The following is a 25,144-nucleotide window of genomic DNA, read 5'->3' on the forward strand; positions in this document are numbered from 1 at the left end:
GAAATCCTTCGAGAGTCGTACGTGGTTGTTCAAACAGAAGTTATAATCCCAAAACGTCTCTGGATCATCCTGAACGCGTTTGCATCCAAGAACTCTGAACTCCTTTCATCTCCTTTCACTCTGTGTGGAACTCTCAGAGCTCTGCAGCATCAGACTCTTTTAGCTCCATTAATCTTCAGCGTCTGCTTCAGACTTCAGACTCCAGCACTCTCTCCAGTTAAACTCATTCCTGAGCGCAGCAACTGCAGCAACTCATGAACTGGGAAGTTGCCACATTTTAAATGGGTCGACTTCCGGGTCATTTGAGAGCTTTTTGATTGGTCGATGGACCAGGAAAAGGTGTGGTTTGTGATGTAAGATGTTATCAAATTCGAGGTCAGAGAATGAGATTGTTTAAAAACAGACAGAAAGATTATTGCAGAAAACCAGACTTCGTGGAGTCTCACTCTGCTGTATCTTCTCAAATAGTTAAACATGACATTTTTCTCAGTAAACATTTTAGTTGACCGAGAACCGACCTTTAACATACTTACAAAACTTGCTCATTGCAGACAGAAAATCAAGAAATGCATATTAACCTGATTTCTTCTTTGAATGAGGAATAAAAATCATTACTTACTGTTTATGTAAAATAAAAATGAGTAGTTTTCTTCAACCTGTAAACATTGAGTGAACTAACACAATTTGATTATCAAACATTTGTAAAATAGTAATGATCATAGAGAATTGTCTTTTCTACTTGATTAATTCAAGAAAGAAAGTCACCAGATGGCTCAAACTGTATTTCTGGATGCAGGTCAATGAAATAACAGTCTCTGTTCATCTGATCAAGATTTGAGGTCAGATCAGGTTCACTACAGGGCCCACCATGATCCCGGGGATCTGCGGATGTAGGCGAATAGCTGATGCCAATGGCTCAATTGCCAGTGTGAATAGCAAGGGAGCGAGAGGGCATCCCTGGCGACATCCTTTCCTGATTTGAATCGCCCTTGAAAATATTTTGTTTGACACTATTTCTGCAGTTGGATTATTATATAATATTTTAACCCCTTTAATAAAGTTACTTCCACAACCAAACCTTTCCAATATGCTAAAAAGATAGGGCCCTTCGACCCTATCAAAGCCTTTTCGGCGTCCAATGAGAGAAGAGCTGTATCATATTATTAGCATTCTTTTTGAGCCAAATAATATTCAGGACCCTTCTAATATTGTGATATCCTTGCCTCCCAACTATAAACCCACTTTGATCCTTATTTATTATGCCTGGTAGAATTCTTTGCAACCTTTTTGCCAATAGTTTACAGACAATTTTGAGATCAGAGTTAAGTAGACTGATAGGTCTCAGGTTTTCACACTTATTAGGAGGTTTACCTGGTTTTGGCAGCAGAATAATTAAAGCCTGACTCAAAGAGGGAGCAGGATGCCTTTTTAAATGACTCCATAAACATATCAAGAAGGGGTGACAGCAATTTATCCTTAATTTTTTTATAAAGGTCAATGGGGATACCATCAGGTCCTGCTTGCTTACCAGATCTCATTCCTTCAATGGCCTGTGCTAATTCCTCTTTATTTATTTCTATATTTAAGTCTACTCTACAATCATCTGCAATGACAGGGATATGTAGCCCATTCAAAAACTTATCTAATTCCATTTGGTCTAAATTTCCTTGAGTATCGTATAATTTCTGATAATAATCTTTAAAAGTATTATTAATATCCCTTGGATCTATTAGAGTTTTGTCCTTTGTTACAATTGATGTGATCGAGGTTGTTGCTTCAAGCTGTTTGATTTGCCAAGCTAGGAGTTTTCCACCTTTGTCCCCCTGTTCGTAAAAGTTTTGTTTTAATCTTAAGAGACTGGATGCAGCTCTGAAACTGGACTGTTTATCATATTCTGCTCTTAGGAGCAACAGTTGTTTTTTCAGCTCAGTATCAATTGTTTGAAAAACAACAGACACACCTTTACTATAATTTCGAGCAAACAAATAATTGTTTTTAAGTGTTAATCTTAAATTCTTGTTAAAGTCCTCCAGTGCACGCTCCCGCGGCTGCCGTTTGGCAGCCCATCGATTTTTGGTAGAACACCGGCCCACATTTCTGGGTTGTCAGCGGTGATGCGTAACAAATGCAACGTGTCAGCGGTGACATTTAATAGATGCAACGTATACGGTGAAGCGACCTATTTATGGTTTTCCACTTTTTTTAGCCATATCTGGACTGATGCGACTTATAGGGTGGTGTGACATGTACGGCAGAAAATACGGTAAATACAGTGGAACTAATTTCTAATCTATTTTTTTAGAAATTATTTATTTTAACAAGCCTGACCTGTCCCTAGAATTGATAAATTTCTAATGTAATTGCAGTACAGATAAAGGATTTTCCAGATTTCCTTCTGACTTTAGCTCCAATCAAAGACATTGCATTGGTTTGTGGACTTGCTGCCATCAGATCTTTCTATCAAATTTGATATGTATTTTGTTTCTGTGAACTCATCTAAATTATAACCAACATTAATCTTCAACATTTTTTTTCTTTAAATTCATACATACCGTAATTCTCAGGCTACAGAACACACCTGTCTCTAAGCTGCACACACTAAATCCATCCATCCATCCATCCATTTTCTTCCTCTTATCCGGGGTCGGGTCGCGGGGGTAGCAGCCTAAGTAGGGAAGCCCAGACGTCCCTCTCCTCAGCCACTTGGTCCAGCTCCTCCGGGGGAATCCCGAGGCGTTCCCAGGCCAGCCGAGAAACATAGTCTCTCCAACATGTCCTGGGTCTTTCTCTGGGCCTCCTCCCGGTGGGACGTGTCCGGAACACCTCACCGGGGAGGCGTCCAGGAGGCATCCTAAGCAGATGCCCGAGCCACCTCAACTGGCTCCTCTCGACGTGGAAAAGCGGCGGCTCTACTCTGAGTCCCTCCCGGATGATAGAGCTTCTCACCCTACCCTACCCTACCCTCACGGCCGCTTGTATCCGAGATCTCGTTCTTTCGGTCACAACCCAAAGCTCATGACCATAGATGAGGGTGGGAACGTAGATCGATCAGTAAATTGAGAGCTTCGCCTTTTGACTCCGCTCTCTCTTCACCACGACAGACCTGTACAGCACCTGCTTCACTGCAGACGCTGCACCTATCCGCCTATTGATCTCACGCTCCATTTTTCCCTCATTTGTGAACAAGACCCCAAGATACTTGAACTCCTCCACTTGGGACAGTACCTCCTCCCTGACCCGCAGAGGGCACTCTACCCTTTTTCGTCTCAAGACCATGGCCTCGGATTTGGAGGAACTGATCCTCATCCCGGCCGCGTTGCACTCTGCGGCGAACCGCTACAGTGAAAGCTGTAGATCACGATCCGATGAAGCCAATAGGACCACGTCATCTGCAAAAAGCAGAGACGCAATCCTAAGGCCACAAAAACGGATCCCATCAACACCTTGGCTGCACCTAGAAATTCAGTCCATAAAAGTTATGAACAGAATCGGTGACAAAGGGCAACCTTGGTGGAGTCCAACTCTCACCGGGAACAAGCCTGACTTACTGCCGGCAATGCGAACCAGGCTCTGACACCTGTCATACAGGGACCTAACAGCCCGTATCAAAGGGCCCGGTACTCCCAGAGTACCCCCACAGGGTTCCCCGAGGGACGCGGTCGAACGCCTTCTCCAAGTCCACAAAGCACATGTAGACTGGTTGGGCAAACTCCCACGTACCCTCCAGGACCCTGGTGAGAGTGTAAAGCTGGTCCAGTGTTCCACGACCAGGACGAAAACCGCACTGCTCCTCTTGAATCCGAGGTTCGACCATCCGATGGGACCTCCTCTCCAGAACCCTCGAATAGACTTTACCAGGGAGGCTTAAAAGCGTGATCCCCCCTGCAGTTGGAACACACTCTACGGTTCCCCTTTTTGAACAGGGGGACCACTACCCCAGTCTGCCAATCCAGGGGAACTTCCCCCGATGTCCACATAATATTGTAGAGTTGCGTAAGCCAACACAACCCTACAACATCCAGAGCCTTAAGGAACTCCGGGCGAATCTCATCCACCCCTGGGGCCCTGCCACCGAGAAGCTTTTTAACCACCTCGGTGACCTCAACACCAGAGATTGGAGTGCCCGACCCAGAGTCCCCAGGCTCCGCTTCCTCAGTGGAAGACGTGCCGGTGGGATTGAGGAGGTCTTCAAAGTATTCTGCCCACCGACCCACGACATCCAGAGTTGAGGTCAGCAGCGCACCACTCCCTCTATTAACAGTGTTGGTGGCGTACCGCTTTCCCCACCTGAGACGCCGGATGGTGGACCAGAATCGCCTCGAAGTTGTACTGAAGTCATTCTCCATGGCCTCTCCAAACTCCTCCCATGCCCAAGTTTTTGCCTCAGCGACCATCCGAGCCGCATGTCGCTTTGACTGCCAGTACCCATCAGCTGCTTCCGGGGTCCCACAGGCAAAAAAGGCCCGATAGGACTCCTCCTTCAGCCTGACAGCATCTCTCACCGACGGTGTCCACCACCGGGTTCGAGGGTTGCCACCGCGACAGGCACCAACAACCTTGTGGCCGTACCTCCGGTAAGCCGCCTCGACAATAGAGGCACGGAACATGGCCCACTTGGACTCAATGTCCCCTACCTCCCCCAGAACATGTTTGAAGTTCTCCCGGAGGTGGGAGTTACAACTCCGTCTCACAGGAGACTCTACCAGACGTTCCCAGCAAACCCTCACAGCATGTTTGGGTCTGCCAGGTCTGACCGGCATCCTCCCCCACCATCCGAGCCAACTCACCACCAGGTAGTGATCAGTAGACAGCTCCACCCCTCTCTTCACCCGAGTGTCCAAGACATGTGGCCGCAGATCAGATGAGACGATGACAAAGTCGATCATCTAACTGCGGCCTAGGGTGTCCTGGTGCCAAGAGCACATATGGACACTCTTATGCTCGAACATGGTGTTTGCTATTGACAATCCATGACGAGCACAGAAGTCCAACAACAGAACACCACACGCGTTCAGATCAGGGGGGCGTTCCTCCCAACCACACCCCTCCAGGTCTCACTGTCATTGCCCATGTGAGCATTGAAGTCCCCCAGAAAAACAAGGGAGTCCCCATGAGGTGCAAATTCCAGTACCCCCTCCAAGGACTCCAAAAAGGGTGGATAATCTGAACTGCTGTTTGGTGCATAAGCACAAATGACAGTCAGAATCCGTCCCCTCACACGTAGGCGGAGGGAGGCCACCCTCTCATTCACCGGGGTGAGCCCCAACACACAGGCACCAAGATGGGGGGCAATAAGTATGCCCACTCCTGCTCGGCGCCTCTCACCAGGGGCAACTCCAGAGTGGAAGAGTGTCCAACCCCTCTCAAGGAAACTAGTTCTAAAGCCAGAGCCATGCATATAGGTGAGTCCGACTATTTCTAGCCAGAACCTCTCAACCTCACACACCAGCTCAGGCTCCTTCCCCACCAGTGAGGTGACATTCCTCATCCCAATAGCCAGCTTCTTTAACTGATAATCAGACCGCCAGGGTCCCCGCCCTCAGCCACCACCCATCCCACATTGCACCCGACCCCTTTGGCCCCTCCCACAGGTGGTGAGCCCATGGGAAGGGGGACCCATGTCTCCTCTTCGGGCTGTGCCCGGCCGAGCTCCACGGGTAAAAGCCTGACCACCAGGCGCTTGCCCGCGTGCCTCACCTCCAGGCCTGGCTCCAGAGTGGGGCCCCGGTGACCCACGTCCGGGCAAGGGAACATCAAGTCCATTTTTTTTACTCATCATAGGAGTCTTTGGGCTGCACTTTGTCTGGTCCCTCACCTAGGACCTGTCTGCCATGGGTGACCCTACTAGGGGTGTAAAGCCCCTGACAGCATAGCTCCTAGGAGCATTGGGACACTCAAACCCCTCCACCATGGTAAGGTGGCAGCCCAGGGAGGGGCACATACTAAATATAAGATAAATCATATTTTTGTACATAAATAAGAAGCTCTGGTTATTAAGCCGCGGGCATCCACCGTTCATCGTCTGGAACTGTGCCCAGCTCTGACAGTGTGCATCTTTCTTGTTGTAGTACAAAAATCAGCCATTGGATGGCGTTTCACAGACTATCCAACAATTTTCAGTTTCTTAGCCATCTTAGCACCAACATAACTGGTTTGTTCCACTTTGGAGTAAGCTGTTTGGGAGAAGAATCAGTTTTGTGTTGTGTGCTTCCTTGACTGATGAAGCCTTCTGGATGGAAGGCGAAATGTTTCAGCACAAAAAAAAGAAACTGTCCATATGACCTGACTGAAAAAGACTGAAAAATGTTGGATTGTATACCTGGATTATTGAGCATGGACTGTTTTTGGTTTCACAGACTATAGCTTGCTTTCTACACACGTTCAGACTAGGGGTTGAACGACTACATAATTTTTAAACTTGACATTAACATAATAAAACTTGAGTAGAACTGGAGTAGTTGATTACGTCATAGGATCTCAAGATGAAAAAATAAATAAATAAAAAATAAAACCACAAAAAAAGATTTATTATTTACCAAAAAAAAAGATCAACAAAACACTGGGAGCCTATATTATGCTCCTACCATTTATCATACTGCAAATAAGTCACAGGAAAAACTAAACTATTAGTTATTATTATTAAGCTGCAAAAGTAAAAGAAATGTGCAGCACATCAAAACGAAACTAAAAACAGTGCGGTGGAGCAGGTACTGCTCTCGCTTTGAGTTTATTCTCTGTCGCATGCATGCTGTGGGTGACAAGCGTCTAGAGCGTCACCATCTGAGGTGTCACAGCTACACGGTTCAAGCATGGCTCCCCAAACGACAAGACAAACATATTGCTTCATAACTTTATTATTAGTGAGACTGAGAGTTGCCAGATTTTAGCAAACAGTTGCCGAATACACCCTGACAATGAGAATGGTGGGAAAAAAACAACAAAAAAACTACTCCCTGCCACAAAATGTTCCCCGGGTCACATGCACACCCCCCCCCCCCCCCCCGGCATTGCTCCGCGCACCCCCATGGGGGCTTGCCCCACTATTTGAGTAGGCCCGATCTAGGCTGAGAGATAAAAGCTTAACTGGTCAACAATGTCCTTTACAGCTTATCTTACCTCCACCATGCAGCCTCCACAGTAGAAAAAAGCAGCAAACTTTAACAACATAGTTTGTGACTGTCTTGTGGCCCCCACCTCACTTTTCTTTCGTCAGTCTCTGTCCTCCTCAGGGTCAGAACCTCCTGTGAGGAGAACATTAACATAAACAGTGAACATTAGGTGAACTGTTTTAAGCAGCTGACCGGATGAATGAGCACATTTTTACAAACTAAGCTTTATCTGTTACTGTCAATCTTTAGTTAGCTTCTGAGTTTAGCTAGCTACGTAACCATAAAATAAAATTACACACTAATATCTTAAAGTTAGTGTTACATGGATTCTAGTTTAATTCACCGCAATGTACGTGTTAAGCTGCAGTAATGTTAACAAACGTAAACTCACCAGCTGAAACACAGACACTGCTCGGTCCTCGGAGTTCTTTGATGAAGACGAGTCCGGTTGTGGAGATAACGAATCAGGCCGTTCATGCTCTCTAACACTCACAGGCTGACTTTAACACAGAGAGGAGGAGGAGGTGGGGAGGCTGCAGTCCTTCTCTCTCTCCCCTTGCAGAAAAACATGGAACAACTTTCTGCTCATAAATCGAAGCTGTTTGACAACACACGTGCTGCACACGTGAACCCCGTCTGTGGGCATCACCAGCACCATAGACATACGACTTTACGGCAGCTCTAGGTGTAAGCATGTACTCCGTTTGTCATGCGTCTGCATTTTACCTGCCGGCTTGCTGAAACCACGTGACACGTTACAGCCCATATTGAAACTTGACACCGAAAGAAGAGTGACGTTTCAATCCATACACTGACCGACGCAGTTCGGTTGATGCTATAAAAGAACCTCGGTTCGGTATACAGCCCTAGGTTTGATACCTCCTCTCTGCATCAGACCAGGTTTCCCCCAAAATTCACTCTAATTATCTACGCAGCCCAAGTTGTTTTTAGGACACCACCTAAACAACCATCAGCTAAGCGATAATATAATAATAATAATAATAATATATGGCTAAACATGTGGCCAGGTTAGAGAAGAATAGAAAAGATTTCAATGTCTGACGTTTTTGCAAAGTTTCACAATAAAGCATCAACTCAAGTGTGAGTCATAGCCACCACCCGATAGGCATAACTTTATTTTAGCTCTAACAAAAATAATATTCTCACTGTATTTACATTTAGCCCATTCTGACCCCCACAATGCATTTGATTTTGTTTACTGACATCTTTTATGTCATGTTTTAGATTATGGAGCTGCAAGTTACAAGTGTTAATTGCAGCAGTTCGATTGTTGAGGAAAGAAACGTTATTTAAAATGTGAAAAAGTTTGTTGCAAATTGAGAGCTTAGCTTTTGTGTTCTGCCAATTCCACTAACACACTCCAAACACACTGATAAAACTAACAAGTGTCGAAAGACCAAAATGGCAATAAGCACAGTGCTACATTTTAAAATAATTATATTGAAAGTGCTTGTGTACTCTTACAGGAAAATGTGCGAAAGCAAAAAAACAAGATAAATAAATTTAAAAATTCCAATAATTGAATGAAATAAGAGATTTAACTATCAGCCTAGCAAACATGACGTGCAATAAACCTTACCACAAACATCTGCACCGCTGTGGTGTAACTGACAGATTAGATGTAGAGGACAGGTGGACTATGATGTTTGCAGATGACATTGTGATCAGTGGTGAGAACAGGGAACAGGTGGAAGAGAACTTGGAGAGGTGGAGGTATGTACTTAAAAGAAGAGGAATGAAAGTCAGTCGTAGTAAGTCAGAGTCCATGTGTGTGAATGAGAGGGAGGAGGTGGAACAGTGAGGCTAGAAGGAGCAGAGGTCACAAAGGTGCAGGACTTCAAGGACTTGGGGTCCACTGCCTAGGAAAATGGGGAATGTGGTAAAGAGGTGAAGAAGAGAGTCCAGGCAGGATGGAGTGATGGAGAAAAGTTTCAGGAGTGATTTGTGACAAAAGGATGTCAGCAAAGGTCAAAGGAAAAGTTTACAAGACAGTGATGAGACCAGCTATGTTGTATGGTCTGGAGACAGAGACATGGACAAAAAGACAGGAGACAGAACTGGAAGTGGCAGAAATGAAGATGTTGAGGTTCTTGTTAGGAGTGACAAGGATGAAGAAGATCAGGAATGAGATCATCAGAGGTACAGCACAGGTTGAACAACTGGGAGATAAAGTTAGAGAGGACACACTGAGATGGTTTGGGCATGTCCAGAGGAGGGACGGTGGGTATATTGGTAGAAGGATGTTAGAAATGCAGCTGCCAGGAAACAGACAAATAGGAAGGCCAAAGAGGAGATATATGGATGCAGTTAGAGAGGACATGAAGGTAGTTAGAGAGAGGACAGAGGATGCAGAGGACAGAGTGAGGTGGAGGAGGATGTCTTGCTGTGGAGACCCCTGAAGAGGGAAAAGCCGAAAAAAGAAAATTTAAAGAACAGGTATGAACGGTTGTAGATTGCACAAATTAATGAGTTGTTTCTCTTCTGTCAGAGTGTTGGCCTACCAGCCCCCTGTTCGGATCCCAAACATCTCGACCCTGGATCAGTCCTGTCTAACATCAACCCTGGCTGATTATGCAGTCCCATTCCATCCATCGGCTCTGGCTGCCATTCCTGCTGACATGCAGAGTAAGTAGGTCTGCTCTACTCACCCTTCACACAATCCACCACATGTTGTAACATCTGTGCTCCTGTCTCTGTCTTACAGGTCTGGATCTGTTTTCATTGATCCAGACAGATCATCAGGTATGGTCCATGCAGTTTTACCATTTTTAAAATGAATCTGTTCTGCTGCAGTGATCAGACAGGCATATGCTGTTTGTTTTTCAGTGGGTGATGACAGTACCAGTTTTAGTTTCCTTTACACACATTAAAACACAATTTCATAAAGTGAAGATGATTTTTCTACATTACAGATGTGTGAAGCGACACAGAACAGAGACATTCCAATGCTTTACAGGAGAAACGTTACAATTAAACCTAATACTTTCCGCAGGGAAGGACAGACTATAATATGTATAGCTGTTTAGTTGTAATGACTCGGCTATGGTGGGAGGAGAGAAAGAAAACATTGAATGAAAAGAGTGCAGAAAGAAGAAAAATCTTATATCGGTATCAGCCTCCGATACCAGCATAATTTACGTATCGGATTTTTCCGATCTTCCTGCAGAGATTTCCGATCCATGATACATGTTGGCTTCAAACTATGGAATGGATTTCCTGAACGGAGTCATGTCTCATGAACCCAGAGTAATAAGACCCTCCTCACATTCAGGAAATCCAGTTCATAGTTTGCAGCCAGCTACAACGTGAGGACTGAGTTAGCAGCACTGTGGCTAACAGCTAACATCTAACAAACTTTTCATGGAAACATGTCCGCTGTGTGGAAGTATTTTACACTAGAAACACCACTAAACAAGACAGCAACGTGCAATGTCTGCAGAGACATAGCGCCACATTAAACCATCGTAAATTTAGTTTTATGTTGGACATTCGAGCTCCGTGGCTTCAGAGAGGCGCAACTCTTTGTTCAACCTGAAACAGGCAACTTGACCATGACCAGCCGCGTCTAATCTGCCCCGCTCAGTCTGCCCGTCTCTGAGGAGGAACAGACTGAGCTCGGCTGACTGAAATCAGGCTGCTTGCTACACGAAGAAGACATCGCTGAAGCCCTGGAGCTCGAATGTTTACAGAGAAGTTGCTAAACTTCATAATTAATGATCAACCACTATCAGTTGTAGAAAATGAAGGATTTCACAGCTTGGTACTTGCAGCCAAGATCTAGTTTACCCTCCAGGAGATATTTATCAGTACAACAGTAGACAATCGTTAAAAAAAACATATGATTTGAAAATTACAAGAAAATTATATATATATTTATATATATATATATATATATATATATATATATTTTTTTTTTTTTTTTTTTTGATTAATCTCTTTAGAATGATTTGTTCAATTAGCTTTGTAGAGATCTAGTAGAGTGCTGTATGAATGGGTAAATGAGGACACCAATTGTAGTGTAGAGCTTTGAGTGTCTTGATCAGATAGAAAGGCGCTATATAAGTACAGTCCATTTACCATTTACCATACACAATGGCAAGTTGACAATCACATTGACAGAAATAATTTCAAATGTAAACTATTTATTTTACGAAATTAGATAAATATGTCCTCCAGTAGTCTAAGCCTATAGCAGCATAACAAGCCAACCCTAACTATAGGATTTATCAAAAAGGAAAGGCTTAAGCCCAGTCTTAAAGCTGGACTATGTAAAGTGCTATGTGTTATCATCATTGTATGTTCCCATACAAAGACAAAATTGGCTCTCTGCATTTAACCCATTGCACCTGGGATACACCCAGGTGGCGCAGTGGGCAGCTATGTAAGCAACTGGGGAGCAATTCGGGATTGGGTGTCCTGCTCAGAGACATCACGAGATGTGCACTGACTGGGGATTGAGCGCGGGACCTTTGGGTCCTGAGTCGGCTGCCCTGCCCCTACACTATCTCAGCCCCAGAGATTAGCCTGATAACTGAAAGCTCTTCCTCCCATTCTGCTTTTGGAAACTCTAGGAACCACAAGTAAGCCTGCAGTGTGAGAACAAAGTGCTCTGTTAGAAAAATATGGAACAATATAATATAATATAACAATTATAACATTGGCTGTATTTTCTTACAGCTTCGGCCAGCAGACCTTCAGCAGACACTGCTCTCAAAAGCCAGTGTACTGCAGCCCCTTTACATAAACAAACACTACTCCAACGCTCTTACCAATCACACAATGATTGCCACATACCCTGTAAAAAACTAGTTCTGACTTTGGGCAGAACTAGTTTGCTAGTTTTTCTAAGTGTAGAAACGCTCGTCAGTGAGATACTAGACTGAGCCTTCTCATTCGCTTTGAATCAACCTTTAAAATAGCAGACTGAATGCTTTAAAAGGAGAACAGGTACAGTGATCATTGCTTTGTACAAAAATGCTTCCCAAGCATGATATTGTTGCTATTAGGATTGCATCTAAATCGACCATTTTTCAGATCAAGAACTTTTAAGGACAGATGCTCAACTGTTTCAAACCTAATAATACAGTAGTCTCTCGCTACTTTGCGGTTCATTTTTCTTGGACTCGCTCTATTGCAATTTTTCAGAATAAAATTGGACATGACACACAATTCATGATTGATGGATGATAAGCTGCACAATCAGTATGGATTTTTTATTTAAACTAAAATATTTTAAATTACTTAGCACCTGCTGCATATTTGTGCAGCCCACACTGCATGGTAAGCCTCCTCCAGCAGCTGATCAGCTGTTCTCATGCAGAGCGGAGAAGTGGATGTGGCTGAGATCGCTTGCAGGTGGTTGAGTGCAGCAGAGGCAGAGAACTGAAATCATGACATTCTGGGCTGTTTTAGAGCAATTAGAGTTTAGAAACATTGTTTAGAATATTGCAAGAGTGTAGGAAGGGTTTAAAATGTCTTTATATATACAGACACTTTACAAAAAAAAAAAAAAGAATATCATGGAAAAGTTGTTTAACTTCTACTTCCGGGAAGATGGCGCTGGTGCTGGTGGCTTGCCGTTCACCTCTGTCTATTTTGATTGTTTTTTTCTGTTTTTGTAATTTTTCTTCGGTGACATCAACTCACTGCTTGTTTATGATCGCCAACAACTTTTAAATATACAGTTATCTATTGCAAAAGTCCCGCCTTGTTGGACCACTTTGATCGGGGCTCTGGACCCCCACCCCCTCTGCTTGTTGATGTGCCCGTTTACCTGAAGCGCGCAGCGTTTCTGCCCGCCCGAAAACATCGCTCCAGGCACCGTGGGAGACGTGCCGGCCGTCTCGTGAGGATTAAAGCCAGCATCAAGCTCTCTGCTGCTGACCATCAGACATTAAACTGTCCATCCGGATGCTTCGCTGACCCACTCAACTCCAGCTCGCTTCAGGCGGCCGGGCCTGGTATGCGCAGCGGGCGCGCGTGGCAGCGGGCGCGCGTGGCACTAGGCGCGCGTAGCCACGGCGGTTTTGGTCGTCTCCAGTGGAACTTAACCAACTCAGGACTGTCTGCTGCATCATCTCCTGCCGACCATCTGCTGGATATTCACCTGTCCGGGTGCTTCGCTGATCCTGCTGGGTCCTGCCTGATCCCCGTAGTTGAGCCTGGCCTGCGCCACAGACGCGCGCACAGCTGCGGCGTCTCTGGTCCTTGGAGGCGCTTCAAACTCCAAAAATCTGAAACAGCTGATCTGTGCTCCGTGTTCAGCTTTTCCTTCAGCTACTGGTCCTACAAAGATTGCTCTGCTGAATGTGGGGTCGCTGGCAAATAAAACTTTTATCTTAAACAACTTCTTCTGCTCCAATGGACTGGACTTCATGTTTGTTACAGAAACCTGGCTCGTCCCTGGTGAGTTGTGTTTTTTCTGAACTGTTGCCGGTGGATTGTGCCTTTTTTAATGCTCCAAGGACTTCTGGTAGGGGTGGTGGATTATTAACAGTTTTTAAAAAGCTCTGGAACTGCAGACCGCTATAGGCTGTAGCTTTTCAGAGTTTTGAACTGCTGTATTTTGAGCTGGGCTGCTCCAACTCAACACTGTGCAGCGTGATCTACAGACCACCCTCGTACAACAAAAACTTCATAAGTGAATTTTCTGACTTTCTGACTGGAATACTGCTCAATTACAACTGGGTCTTGATTCTGGGGGACTTTAATGTGCACGTTTGCTGTCCTGACAAGCCTTTGGTGCAGGAGTTTCTAAATCTGCTACAATCTTTCAACCTTGTGCAAAATGTTGTTGGTCCAACTCATCAACAGGGCCATACACTTGATTTAGTTCTGTCTCACGGATTGTTTGTGGTTAATCTGGAAATTGGGGATGCTATTGTTTCAGATCACAAACCCATTTCATTCGAAACCTCTGTTATTCATGAGTCTAAATCCCCCGCTCCAGCCAAGAGTTGTCGGATATTTAACTCTTCAACCGCTGCTGTTTTTTGCTGCTCTTTTTTGCTGCTCTTTTTTCCTCTGCATTCATTACTGATGCTGCTTCAGTCCCTGAAACCTCTGCCTGTATTGGTACGCAGGAGCTGCTCAGTAGGCATGATGCGACCTGCTCTAAGATCTTAGACCTTGTGGCCCCGCTAAAAATCAGGCGACCAAAGCGGGCACCACACCCCTGGTTGAACGTGACCACTCGAGCAGCCAAACGTCTATGCAGGAGAGCTGAGTGTAAGTGGAAAAAGGACAAATTACAGGTTTCTTTTATCGTGTTAAAAGTGTGTTTGAAAGATTATCAGAGCATCGTTAAATCGGAAAAGAACAAATACTTCTCCCAAATCATTGCTTCAAACAATCATAATCCCTGTGTTCTTTTTAATACCGTAAATTCCATTTTAAACGTGCTTTGGTCTGCCAGCATGGAGGCCTCCGTTGACATCTGCAACAACTTTACCAGATAATTTGCTGATAAGGTAGAGTTGATTAGATCATCCATCCCCCAGTCCACAACTGACCCCTCTGTCTTTGTCCCTTGCTCAGCTGTCTTCAAACAGTTTGAACCCATTTCACTCCCATTTCTAAACAAAGTCGTTGGTCAGATGAAACCCTCCCGTTCCCCTGCTGACCCCATTCCTGCATCGTTTTTCAAACAAGTTCTACCCACGATTGTACCCTCTGTTCTTACTATTGTAAATAGTAGTATTGTGACAAGTGTGGTTCCCGATGTTTTCAAACATGTAGTAGTTCATCCATTAATTAAGAAACCTGGACTTGACCCTTCGACTTGCTCAAATTTCAGACCAATCTCAAAACTTCCCTTCCTGTCCAAAATCCTGGAGAAAATAGTTTTCATTCAATTAAACAAGTTTTTGAATGAGAACAGAATCTTTGAGATTTTTCAATCTGGTTTTAAGCAACTCCACAGCACTGAAACAGCATTAGTAAGGGTTTGTAACGACATTATGATATCAAATGATTCTGGTCAATTTGTGGTACTTGTGCTCCTGGACCTTACTGCTGCTTTTGATACTGTTGACCACAGTATCCTTATATCACGTGTAGTGAGACAGGTCTGTTAGCTTCATTAGCTTCGGAGCTCCACTACATGTTATAATATCTGGACTAGTTCAAGTACCTGATATTATACTTAATTTAAACGGGTTCTCTCTTTTTCGAGCTACTTGACAGATATGTGACAGAGATCAGTGACGTGAGACGTTAATTTTCTTTGACCCATCAAATGAATGCGGTCATTTATTAACAGAATCAAAGTTTAACATCAACCATTGTACACGTGATTATTCTGATTGAAGCAATAACACAGCTTAATTACAACAGACATTTATGAAAATATCTGGATGATTTACTGGCAAGATAGAAGAGTTTTAAAGATGGGGAATGAAGGAGTTAAGTGGAGAGAAAATGTGTGTGAGAAATGTGTGTTGAAGAAGAACGACAGCACTCTCCATTCGAACCCAGCTTTCCTCGGTACACTTGCAGTTGAAGATCGACTCTTTACCTTGGCAGAGGATAATTCCGACTTCGGTGTAGAGTTGCCTTTCAACGCTTTTCCAGCGTCTCCGTAGGATGGTTGGAAAACGTCCGGAGTAGTGACGGTGCTTCGTTCACACCACGCTCACCTCTCGGTTGGACTCGCATGAGCTGTGAGCCCGTCAGATTTCCACTCAGATGTGGAAGATTCCATAATTCCCACAAGACTCGGAAGAACTTCGGATCATGTCTGGAACCTCCTGTTCTCTCCAGCAACTTTTCTGTTCGGTTCTGCCCTCCGAACTGAACTGCTCTCCCACCGCACTGGTTGGAACTAGGAAGTATCGACATTTAAAGAGTTCTGTTTCCGGTTCATTTGGGAAGTCCTGATTGGCTGAAAGAGCTAATCAGGGGTGTGTTTTTTATGACGTAAGAGGTCACTAGAAGTCAGAAAAACAGAAAAATGTTTTGGAACAGACAGAAAATGTTTTTGAGACAGACAAGAGAAATGTTTAGGCGAGTTGGGAGGAAACAGGTGCCAGCTTCTCTATTTACGTCTGAGAGGATTTAAAAACATGACAGTTCGTTCCAACAAACTTGTTTGCGTTTGTCTCCGACGTTTGACCGACTTACAACCTGCTCATTTCAGAAAGAAGATCAAGAAAATGAATAATTACTCTGTAACAGACATTAACTAGATTTCTACTTTGAATGAGGATTAAAAATCATTAATACTGTTTCACAGTTGATTTAAAATGAGTAGTTCACTTCAACATTTAAAATGGTTTGAACTAAACGCACTTTGATTATCAAGACATTTGTAAAATAGTAATGATAATAAAAAAGAGTGTTCTTTCAATTGATCAGTGCAGGACACACTTAGAAAGTCTCTGGATGGACTTGATTTTGTGTTTCTGGACTCAAATCAATGAAATAACAGTTCTTGTCCCAGGAAGGCCCTCAGGGCCAGATTTGACCTGAGGCTTAGTTCACTACACACGGCTGGAACAGTGGGTTGGGATCACAGGTGCTGCATTAAAATGGTTCTGCTCATACCTGAGTGGCAGGAGCTTCTGTGTCAAGGTTGGTAATAATGTATCCGCCTCATTACCTCTTTCTTGCGGAGTCCCACAGGGTTTGATTCTTGGACCCCTTCTGTTCTCACTTTATTTGCTCCCACTGGGGTCCATCCTGAGGAAACATGGTCTTTCATTCCATTGCTATGCTGATGACTGCCAGATCTACCTGCCTGTGAAACCAGCAAGTGTTTGCTCCATCCACCCTCTGTTAAAATGTCTGGACGACATTAAGGCCTGGATGGCTTCAAATTTCTTAAGTTTTAACAATGAAAAGACTGAAGTCATTGTCTTTAGCCCTAGCTCAACTGCTGCCACTGATCCTGTCAACCTGGACTCTCTTCAGCCATATCTGAAGCAGTCTGGTAAAAAGCTGTGACCGGCTCTGTTAAAGATGAAGTCCCCCACAGCCAACTCAGTTCGGTTCTGGACCAGTTCGGGGGACACAGGTACACTTCCCCCACACCAATGAAGACACCACGAGGGATCAGTCCAGTAAAAAGCCAGCAAAATACCACCAAGCAATTCTTGTCTTAACCAGGTAGAACCACAAAGGTCCAGATGAGAAGTTCGTTGGGGTCCAGAGAGAAAGAGTAAAAAACACCGGACCTTCGTGCGACGACTCCCCAGCACGAGGGGTCACCTGGCCGGCAGGGTACCCTGAGAGTGACCGGTGGGGTGGGAGCAGCCGGTCCTGGACCTAAATATACTTTTTTTGGGATAGTCCCGTCCGGCTCTCTGAGTCACTGAACACTGAATTCGGTTGGAAGGGGGACCAACTTTAGTCCAGTTTGAAAAAAGGGTCAGTTTGATGATAAAAGACTGCAGAGAAGCCGGGGGAGCTGCCGTCTATCAGCTTACCGGAACCGGAACTGGGATAGATAGAAATAGTAGATAAAAATAAGTATAATAATAGTAAATAGAAGATAGAAATAATATCATATGAAAACTATTCAATTTTAACAATTTGTTTAAGGAAATGAGGTCAATTTGTCCTCTAGTAGTCTAACCTTAAGACAGCATGACAAGCCGACCCTAACTATAGGATTTATCAAAAAGGAAATCTTCAGCCCAATTTTGAAACTGGACCCTGTGTCAGCCTCACGGACAGGATCTGGAAGTTGGTTCCACAAGAGAGGAGCCTGATAACTGAAAGATCTTCCTCCCGTTCTGCCTTTGGAAACTCTAGGGATCGCAAGTAAACCTGCAGTCTGAGAGTGAAGTGCTCTGTTAGGAAAATATGGAACAAGAAGATCTGTAATATAAGATGGAACTAGGTTGTTAAGAGCTTTGTAGGTTAGAAGTAAGATTTTGAATTCAATTCTGGATTTGACAGGGAGCCAATGGAGAGAAGCTAAAACTGGAGAGATATGATCTCTCCTACTAACTCCAGTTAAGTCAGAGTCAGAGTTTCTTTATTGTCATTCGCACCCCATGTGGTACATGTGGTGGAGTGAAATTATGTTCACAGGGTCCCAGTTACATCCAACAATAAAATGTATAAGAAAAACAGTAATAACATCTAAGATATGAACTAAGAAAAACATAAACTAAAATGTACTAAGCACTAATAGCATAAAAACTATGTCGAACAGCAGCACGAACATGAGCATGAGTCTGTGTGAGCAGATGAGCACGTATGAACACAGCAACCTGAAACAGATCAGCAGCAACATGAAACAGATCAGCAGCAACATGAAACAGATCAGCAGCAACATGAAACAGATCAGCAGCAACATGGTGTGATTTTTCACAGTGATTATTCTGGTTAGAGATTCATGAGTCTAACAGCCTCAGTGTAGAAGCTGTTCCTCAGTCTAGTGGTTCTACACTTAATGCTCTTTAACCTCCTTCCTGAGTGGAGCGGGACAAAAAGTGTGTGTGCTGGGTGAGTGGGGTCCTTCATGATGCAGGTGGCCCTCTTCCTGCATCTGGAGGTGTAAATGTCTGATGGTGGGGAGGCTGACTCCAACGGAGACTTCTGTGCAGCCTTCACCACTCTCTGCAAGACTCTGGCAGCAGCATTTTGGATCAACTGAAGACGTTTTAAAGAAGTATTTGGACACCCAGATAATAAACCATTGCAATAGTCCAGTCTAGACGTGACAAATGCATGGACCAGTTTTTCTGCATCATTTTTAGATCAGACATTTCTAATTTTAGTGATATTACTCAGATGGAAGAAGGAGGTTCTAATAAAATTTTTATTGTGGGGGATAAAAGACATGTCCTGATCAAAAATAACACCAAGATTTTTAACATTAGAGCTGGAGGACAGATTAATGCATCTAAGGAGGGAGAAAGACTGAAACATTCATTCCTCAGGTGCTCAGGTCCAAAAACTAAAACCTCAGTCTTGTCTGTTCAACAGGAGAAAATTAAGGGTCATCCAGGTTTTTGTGTCTTTAAGACGTGCTTGTAGTCTAAGTAGCTGATTGGATTCATTTGGTTTAATGGACAAATATAACTGTGTATCATCAGCATAACAATGGAAATGTATCCCATGCTGTTTAATAACTTTAACAAATGGAAGCATAAAAAAGGTAAAGAGTACTTGTCTAAGCACTGAGCCCTGAGGAACTCCATGACTAACTTTGTTGTATGAAGAAGATTTATTATTTACATTTACAAACTGGAATCTATCAGATAGATATGATTTAAACCATTTCAGAGCTGTTCCTGTAATCCCAATATCATAGTCATGTCTCTGTAGTAAAATATTGTGATCAACTGTATCAAATGCAGCACTGAGGTCTAACAGGACCAGTAGAGACACAAGTCCATTGTCTGAGGCCATGAGAATATCAGTAACTTTCACCAGTACAGATTCAGTGCAGTGGTGAGCTCTAAACCCTGACTGAAACTCTTCAGATTATTTCTTTGCAGATGATCACATAATTTTGATTACGTATTTCAGTTTAAGCATAATTTATATATATTTATATATATATATTTATATATATATATATATATATATTTATATATATATATTTATATATGTATATATATATATATATATATATATATATATATACATACATACTTATTACTATACTTACTACTTATACTACTACTACTCCTTTGTGATTTTTCACTTATCATGGGTCTTCAGGGTATGGATCCACCGTGATAAACGAGGGACTACTGTACATGTTTGATTGTCAAAACCTTTGGTTACAGGTGTGTTTGAAAAGCTGGATCACATGACTCGACAGAGTCTGTATGCAGACTGAGGACTGTGGAGATGTTCCAGAGCTGACATGAGTCAGATCTTTTCCTCTGTGAATCATCATATGGGGGCCGAGATGGTGTAGAGGCAGGGCATCCGGCTTGGGACCCAAAAGTCCCAGGTTCGATCCCCAGTCACTGCACATCACGTGGTGTCTTTGGGCAGCACGTCTCATCCCCAAAAGCCTCCCGGGCGCTTTCAATAGCTGCCCACTGCACCTCCTGGTGGTGGATGGGTTAAATGCAGAGACTAATTTCGCCATTGTATGGAAACATACAGTGCTGACATTGTGATGACATTATTATTATTATTATTATCATTCTGCTTTGTTCTTCCTCCTCAGCACTACAGAACTCAGACGTTTTTGGACAACCTTCCAGGACCCATTCAGAGTTCTGCTGTAGCCAGCACCAGCTCCGCTCCTCTTTCCTCCACCAGCCTCTACAATGCCAGCAGCCACACTGCCAGTTCGATCCACGAGACGCAGGTCATTACTGGGGGCCGAGGGGCCGACAGCAGCATATCAGAGATCATTTCTCTGGACTGAGTCACAGTTCTCTGGACCTTCTTGAAGCTTGTTTCTAATGTTTTGTACCATGGACTGTGTGTTTTACACAGCAGACCTGAACATTTTCACAATAATAAAATTATATTCAGGCCCATTTTATTTCTAATCTATTATTAAATTGTCCAGTTGTTTTCTTTTGTTTGCCCTTATTAAAATGAAAGTATGAATAATTAGTACAATATTCATGTTTTGTTGTTGTTCCAAACTCCAACACACCTTTATTTCTTATGATCGTCTTTGTAAGGTGAGAACCTTAAAATATAATGGAAATTATTCAAAAGCTGCATTCAGACTTGCACTAGCATGAGTCCTGGTCGATCTGGTCTCTGTTTTTCAACTGACCCACCTGACAAGTCGATCCTAACTGATCTTAGTTACCTGTTCTGCCACAGTCTGTTGAGCAACAGGTTGACTGATCTTTCTGTAAAATAAACAGTCAGTCCCTGAAATATATAATTCAGTGTATTTCTATAGCTCCAAGTCCCAACAGTTGTCTCAGGGCACTGTGCAAAACACTTAACATGAACATGTTTCAGATTAGCCTCAGACATATTGTTTCCAGTAAAAAAAATAAGACAGGAGTCTGTAACCTTACAGATACAGTGTGAGAAGTAACTAGAGTTTCCCTTATTGTGAGTGACGGCATGAATTGTTGTTCCCCTTGTTCGTCTCTGTCCCTGTGATGGACTTGCAACCTGTCCAGGGAGGACTGCAACTATCGCCAAATGAGCGCTGGAAGTGGGCACCAGCTGACTGCGACCCAGAGGAGAATCCAGTAAAGAAGATTGATGGATTGGCGTATGATTTCACTGGAGTTCATTGTCAGCACACTCCTGATGACTCCTCGGCCACTTCCCTGTGATCATCAGAACTGTGCCTCGGGAGGTCAGCATGTGACACGACCCTGCTCAGATTCCTGGTGTGGGACCGACACTTCACATTCTACCACTTAGCTGCTCTGCTCCTCCTTAAAGTGGTCCAATCCTGTAAAAACAAAAAAAACTACAAACCAGTTGATTGTGTTTGCTGTCAATTTTTGAATTTCTACCAGTTTGGACCCCGAGACCCACAACAGCTCACAGAACCTGAAGTAGGTACTGACACATCTGCCTCCACAGTTCCAGTTTTTGTTGAAATTTTAATGTTCAGAAATTAATTTTCCTTGATAATCCCTGTTAATTTTATGTTATTTATTTTAATTTGTTTAAAAACTGAGTAAAATGTCTGCTTTGTACAAACAAGCTGAACTGCAGAAACCTGGAACAGAGATGATCTGTGACTTTTTTTATTTTTTTTACTTGACTCCAAGCAAATAAAACGTTTTATATCACATTAGCAAATGTAAAATTTATTCTGTTGGATTTGCCACAAATTGATAAATTTAATCCTACATCACAATTTATTAACTTCTGTTCTCTTTTTTGTAAACTTTGTGTTACATTTTTTTGATTAAAAATTTTATTTAGCTAAATTGTGTTAATCATTGAGATGATTGAAAGGGTTTAATTATGGTGAATAAAAGTACTTTTATAAGTAACGCTTCTAGGACTTATTCAGGAAACCAGAAGAACGAGCTCTTCAGTTTCATTGTTTGAGGAGCAACCTCAGAAACGATACAAACACAATGTACTGCATTCTCTCTTTCGCTCTCAACAAAGGCAGTCGCTCTTACCCTCTCTCCTGCCTTTTTGCTGTCTTGTCCCGTCAACCTCAGAGCTTCTCTTACACCCTTTACTCTCTTCCGAATTGAGAATTATTATGGATTTGGTCAGCTGGTCCCTCAACGCAATTGATAATTTTTTTTTACACCAGACAACATGGTGCTGGAGAGCCCTCATGCCCTGAACAGACCCACGCAGCTGGGTGAGTGAGTGGAAGATGTGCCTATCTGTGATGTTCGTGGAGGACGTAGAAGATGTGTACAATATTGGATTTATGATAACAGGGTTTCTGCTTTTTGGAATTGGTGGATACCTAGGATATCGACAAATTAGGAAGACATCGGCAGCAGTTTCGACCATGGTAAATCTGCCAGCCTTATGTGAAGGATTAATTCATGCCTTGAGCTCTCAGACTCATATGCTTAACGAGCTCAATCGCAAGTCAGACGCGATTTCTGAGAATTATAGGCCACTTGAGGCTCCTGGAACTCGCTGGCATGAAGGATTCGATCTTGGAGAAAGCTAATCGAGCATGGACCAGGCGGAATGTCCATAAATCTGGCTGTTTGGATTCACCATTGAGTATATCAGCAGAACTGAAGGCAGAGTCTGGCGGTCCAAACAATTGTTGTTTATCTGAAATTGGTCTCCCCGCTGGCCTTGGACAGGCCATCTTATCTCAAATTGCTCCTGGAGGATAAACTACAAGTATCTGCCTGCCCCCCTTCCCCCGAGGACAACGATGGCCTTAGAATTGTGACGCTAATAGACACTGTACCATCTCTTCAGAACTTTGGAACTTTCAGGAATGTCCATACTCACCGCCTTTGTCCCCTATGCATAAATGTATATGTTATGTCTGTTTATGATGCGGGCAGCACGGTGGCGCAACTGGTAGAGCTGCTGCCTCTCAGCGAGCAGGTCCTTGGTTCAAACCCCGGTCCAGGGGCCTCTCTGGGTGGAGTTTGCATGTTCTCTCCGTGCATGTGTGGGATTTCTCCGGGTACTCCGGTTTCCTCCCACAGACCAAAAACATGCATGTTAGGCTAATTGGTAACTAAATTGTCCCTAGGTGTGAGTGAGAGAGTGAATGTTTGTTTGTCTCGTTTGTCTCTATGTGGCCCTGTGATGGACTTGCGACCCGTCCAGGGTGTACCCCGCCCCTCGCACAGTGATTGCTGGACATGGGCACCAGCGACCCCCGTGACCCAAAATGGAATAAGCGGGTAAAGATGATGGATGGATGGATGGATGGATGGTAAAGATGATGGATGGATGGATGGATGGATGGATGGATGGATGGTAAAGATAATGGATGGATGGATGTTTATGATGCTTTTTGTGCTGAGGTCATTTCTGATCTCCCCTTTCTTCATGTTGTTCCAGATCGCAAAAGATATTAATTCAATGTTGAATTATTGTCAGAAAAGTTGATTTTTGGTTAAGGTTGACAATTGATGATTTATCAGCCTTTAATCAATCATTCAATTCTAGCCAATTAACACATGTTGAAAATATGTCATTGAATCAATGCTGTTTTGTGGTTGAATTCCAATGATTGAAATGGTAATGTCTAATCCAGTGGTTTTTTTTAGTGTGGGCCACGGCCCCCTGGGAAGCGCTTCCTTATGTAAAAAGGTGGCACTGCTCAAGTGGCTGCATCTTAGGTCATTTTCGCACCAGATAGTCCGGTAGACTCGGTTCGGGACCAATATTCATGAGCTTTTGTTTACATTTGAGCAGGTGCGTTTGCATTCACACTGCACTGTGCAGTCGAGTCAACCTGTTGAACCAACCTATTCCCCCGCTCGCCTGTGAGGGCGCTGCACCAAGAACTACTGAAAGAAACAACACAAAAACCTCTGAAGACACGTCTTCTTCTTCTGTAAATAAAAATAAAAACGAAGTGGCATCAAGTTTATCAGTTTTAGGAGTTATATTTAGTCATTTTTCAAAAATGGACTTAGCATGAGCAGAAGATGAGACAGAAGACCATGGAGAATATTGTTTTTCCACACAAGGCAGCTGACGGCTCCATATGACGTCAGAGAAATGCATGTTTGTTTACCCTGAGGAGCGGGGCTCGGTCTGTTTGCATTCACACTGTACTCGAACCGCGCTGGAGTTCGCTTCTACTGGACCGAGACCTAGGTTTTAGCCCGGGCCAGAGTTCGCCTTTTTGTTCCGTGACAGAGTTCGACGGTGCGTTCACACCGCCCTAAACGAACCGGACTTTCTAGGAAAACGAGCTAGAGTTCGATTAAGGGTGCATTCACACCAGCCCTGTTTAGTCCGCTTTAATATGGACACCGGCAGTGAGGGAGGCTGTCAGGCTGAAGAAGGAGTCCTATTGGGCCTTTTTGGCCTGTGGGACCCCGGAAGCAGCTGATGGGTACTGGCAGTCCAAGCGACATGCAGCTTGAGTGGTCGCTGAGGCAAAAACTTGGGCATGGGAAGAGTTTAGAGAGGCCATGGAGAATGACTTCGAGGCGATTCTGGTCCACCATCCGGCGTCTCAGGTGGGGAAAGCGGTACGCCACCAACACTGTTAATAGAGGGAGTGGTGCGCTGCTGACCTCAACTCAGGATGTTGTGGGTCGGTGGGATGAATACTTTGAAGACCTCCTCAATCCCACCGGCACGTCTTCCACTGAGGAAGCGGAGCCTGGGGACTCTGGGTCGGGCCCTCCAGTCTCTTGTGCTGAGGTCACCGAGGTGGTTAAAAAGCTGCTCGGTGGCAGGGCCCCAGAGGTGGATGAGATTCGCCCGGAGTTCCTTAAAGCTCTGGATGTTGTAGGGTTGTGTTGGCTTACGCGACTCTGAAATATTACGTGGACATCGGGGGAAGTTCCCCTGGATTGGCAGACCGGGGTAGTGGTCCCCCTGTTCAAAAAGGGGGACCGTAGAGTGTGTTCCAACTACAGGGGGATCATGCTCTTAAGCCTCCCTGGTAAAGTCTATTCGGGGGTTATGGAGAGGAGGGGCCATCGGAT

The 25,144-nt window shown here is 44.0% G+C and overlaps 1 protein-coding gene across 2 annotated transcripts in view; it reads left to right on the forward strand.

Moving 5' to 3' along the window:
* pias2 (protein inhibitor of activated STAT, 2) overlaps nt 1-20,578 on the forward strand; it is a 119,986-nt gene extending 99,408 nt beyond the window's left edge. For both annotated transcript variants that reach the window (XM_037679952.1, XM_037679951.1), the window contains exons 12-14: nt 9,619-9,755; nt 9,835-9,872; nt 20,266-20,578. In XM_037679952.1, the coding sequence (XP_037535880.1) occupies nt 9,619-9,755; nt 9,835-9,872; nt 20,266-20,469 (379 nt within the window). In that variant the 3' untranslated portion in view covers nt 20,470-20,578. The remainder of the gene's footprint in view (nt 1-9,618; nt 9,756-9,834; nt 9,873-20,265) is intronic.
* Nucleotides 20,579-25,144: the final 4,566 nt, after the last annotated feature.

This window comes from Nematolebias whitei, chromosome 8 (assembly GCF_014905685.2).
Source record: "Nematolebias whitei isolate Nwh7 chromosome 8, NemWhi1, whole genome shotgun sequence".
Classification (NCBI taxonomy): Eukaryota; Metazoa; Chordata; class Actinopteri; order Cyprinodontiformes; family Rivulidae; genus Nematolebias; species Nematolebias whitei.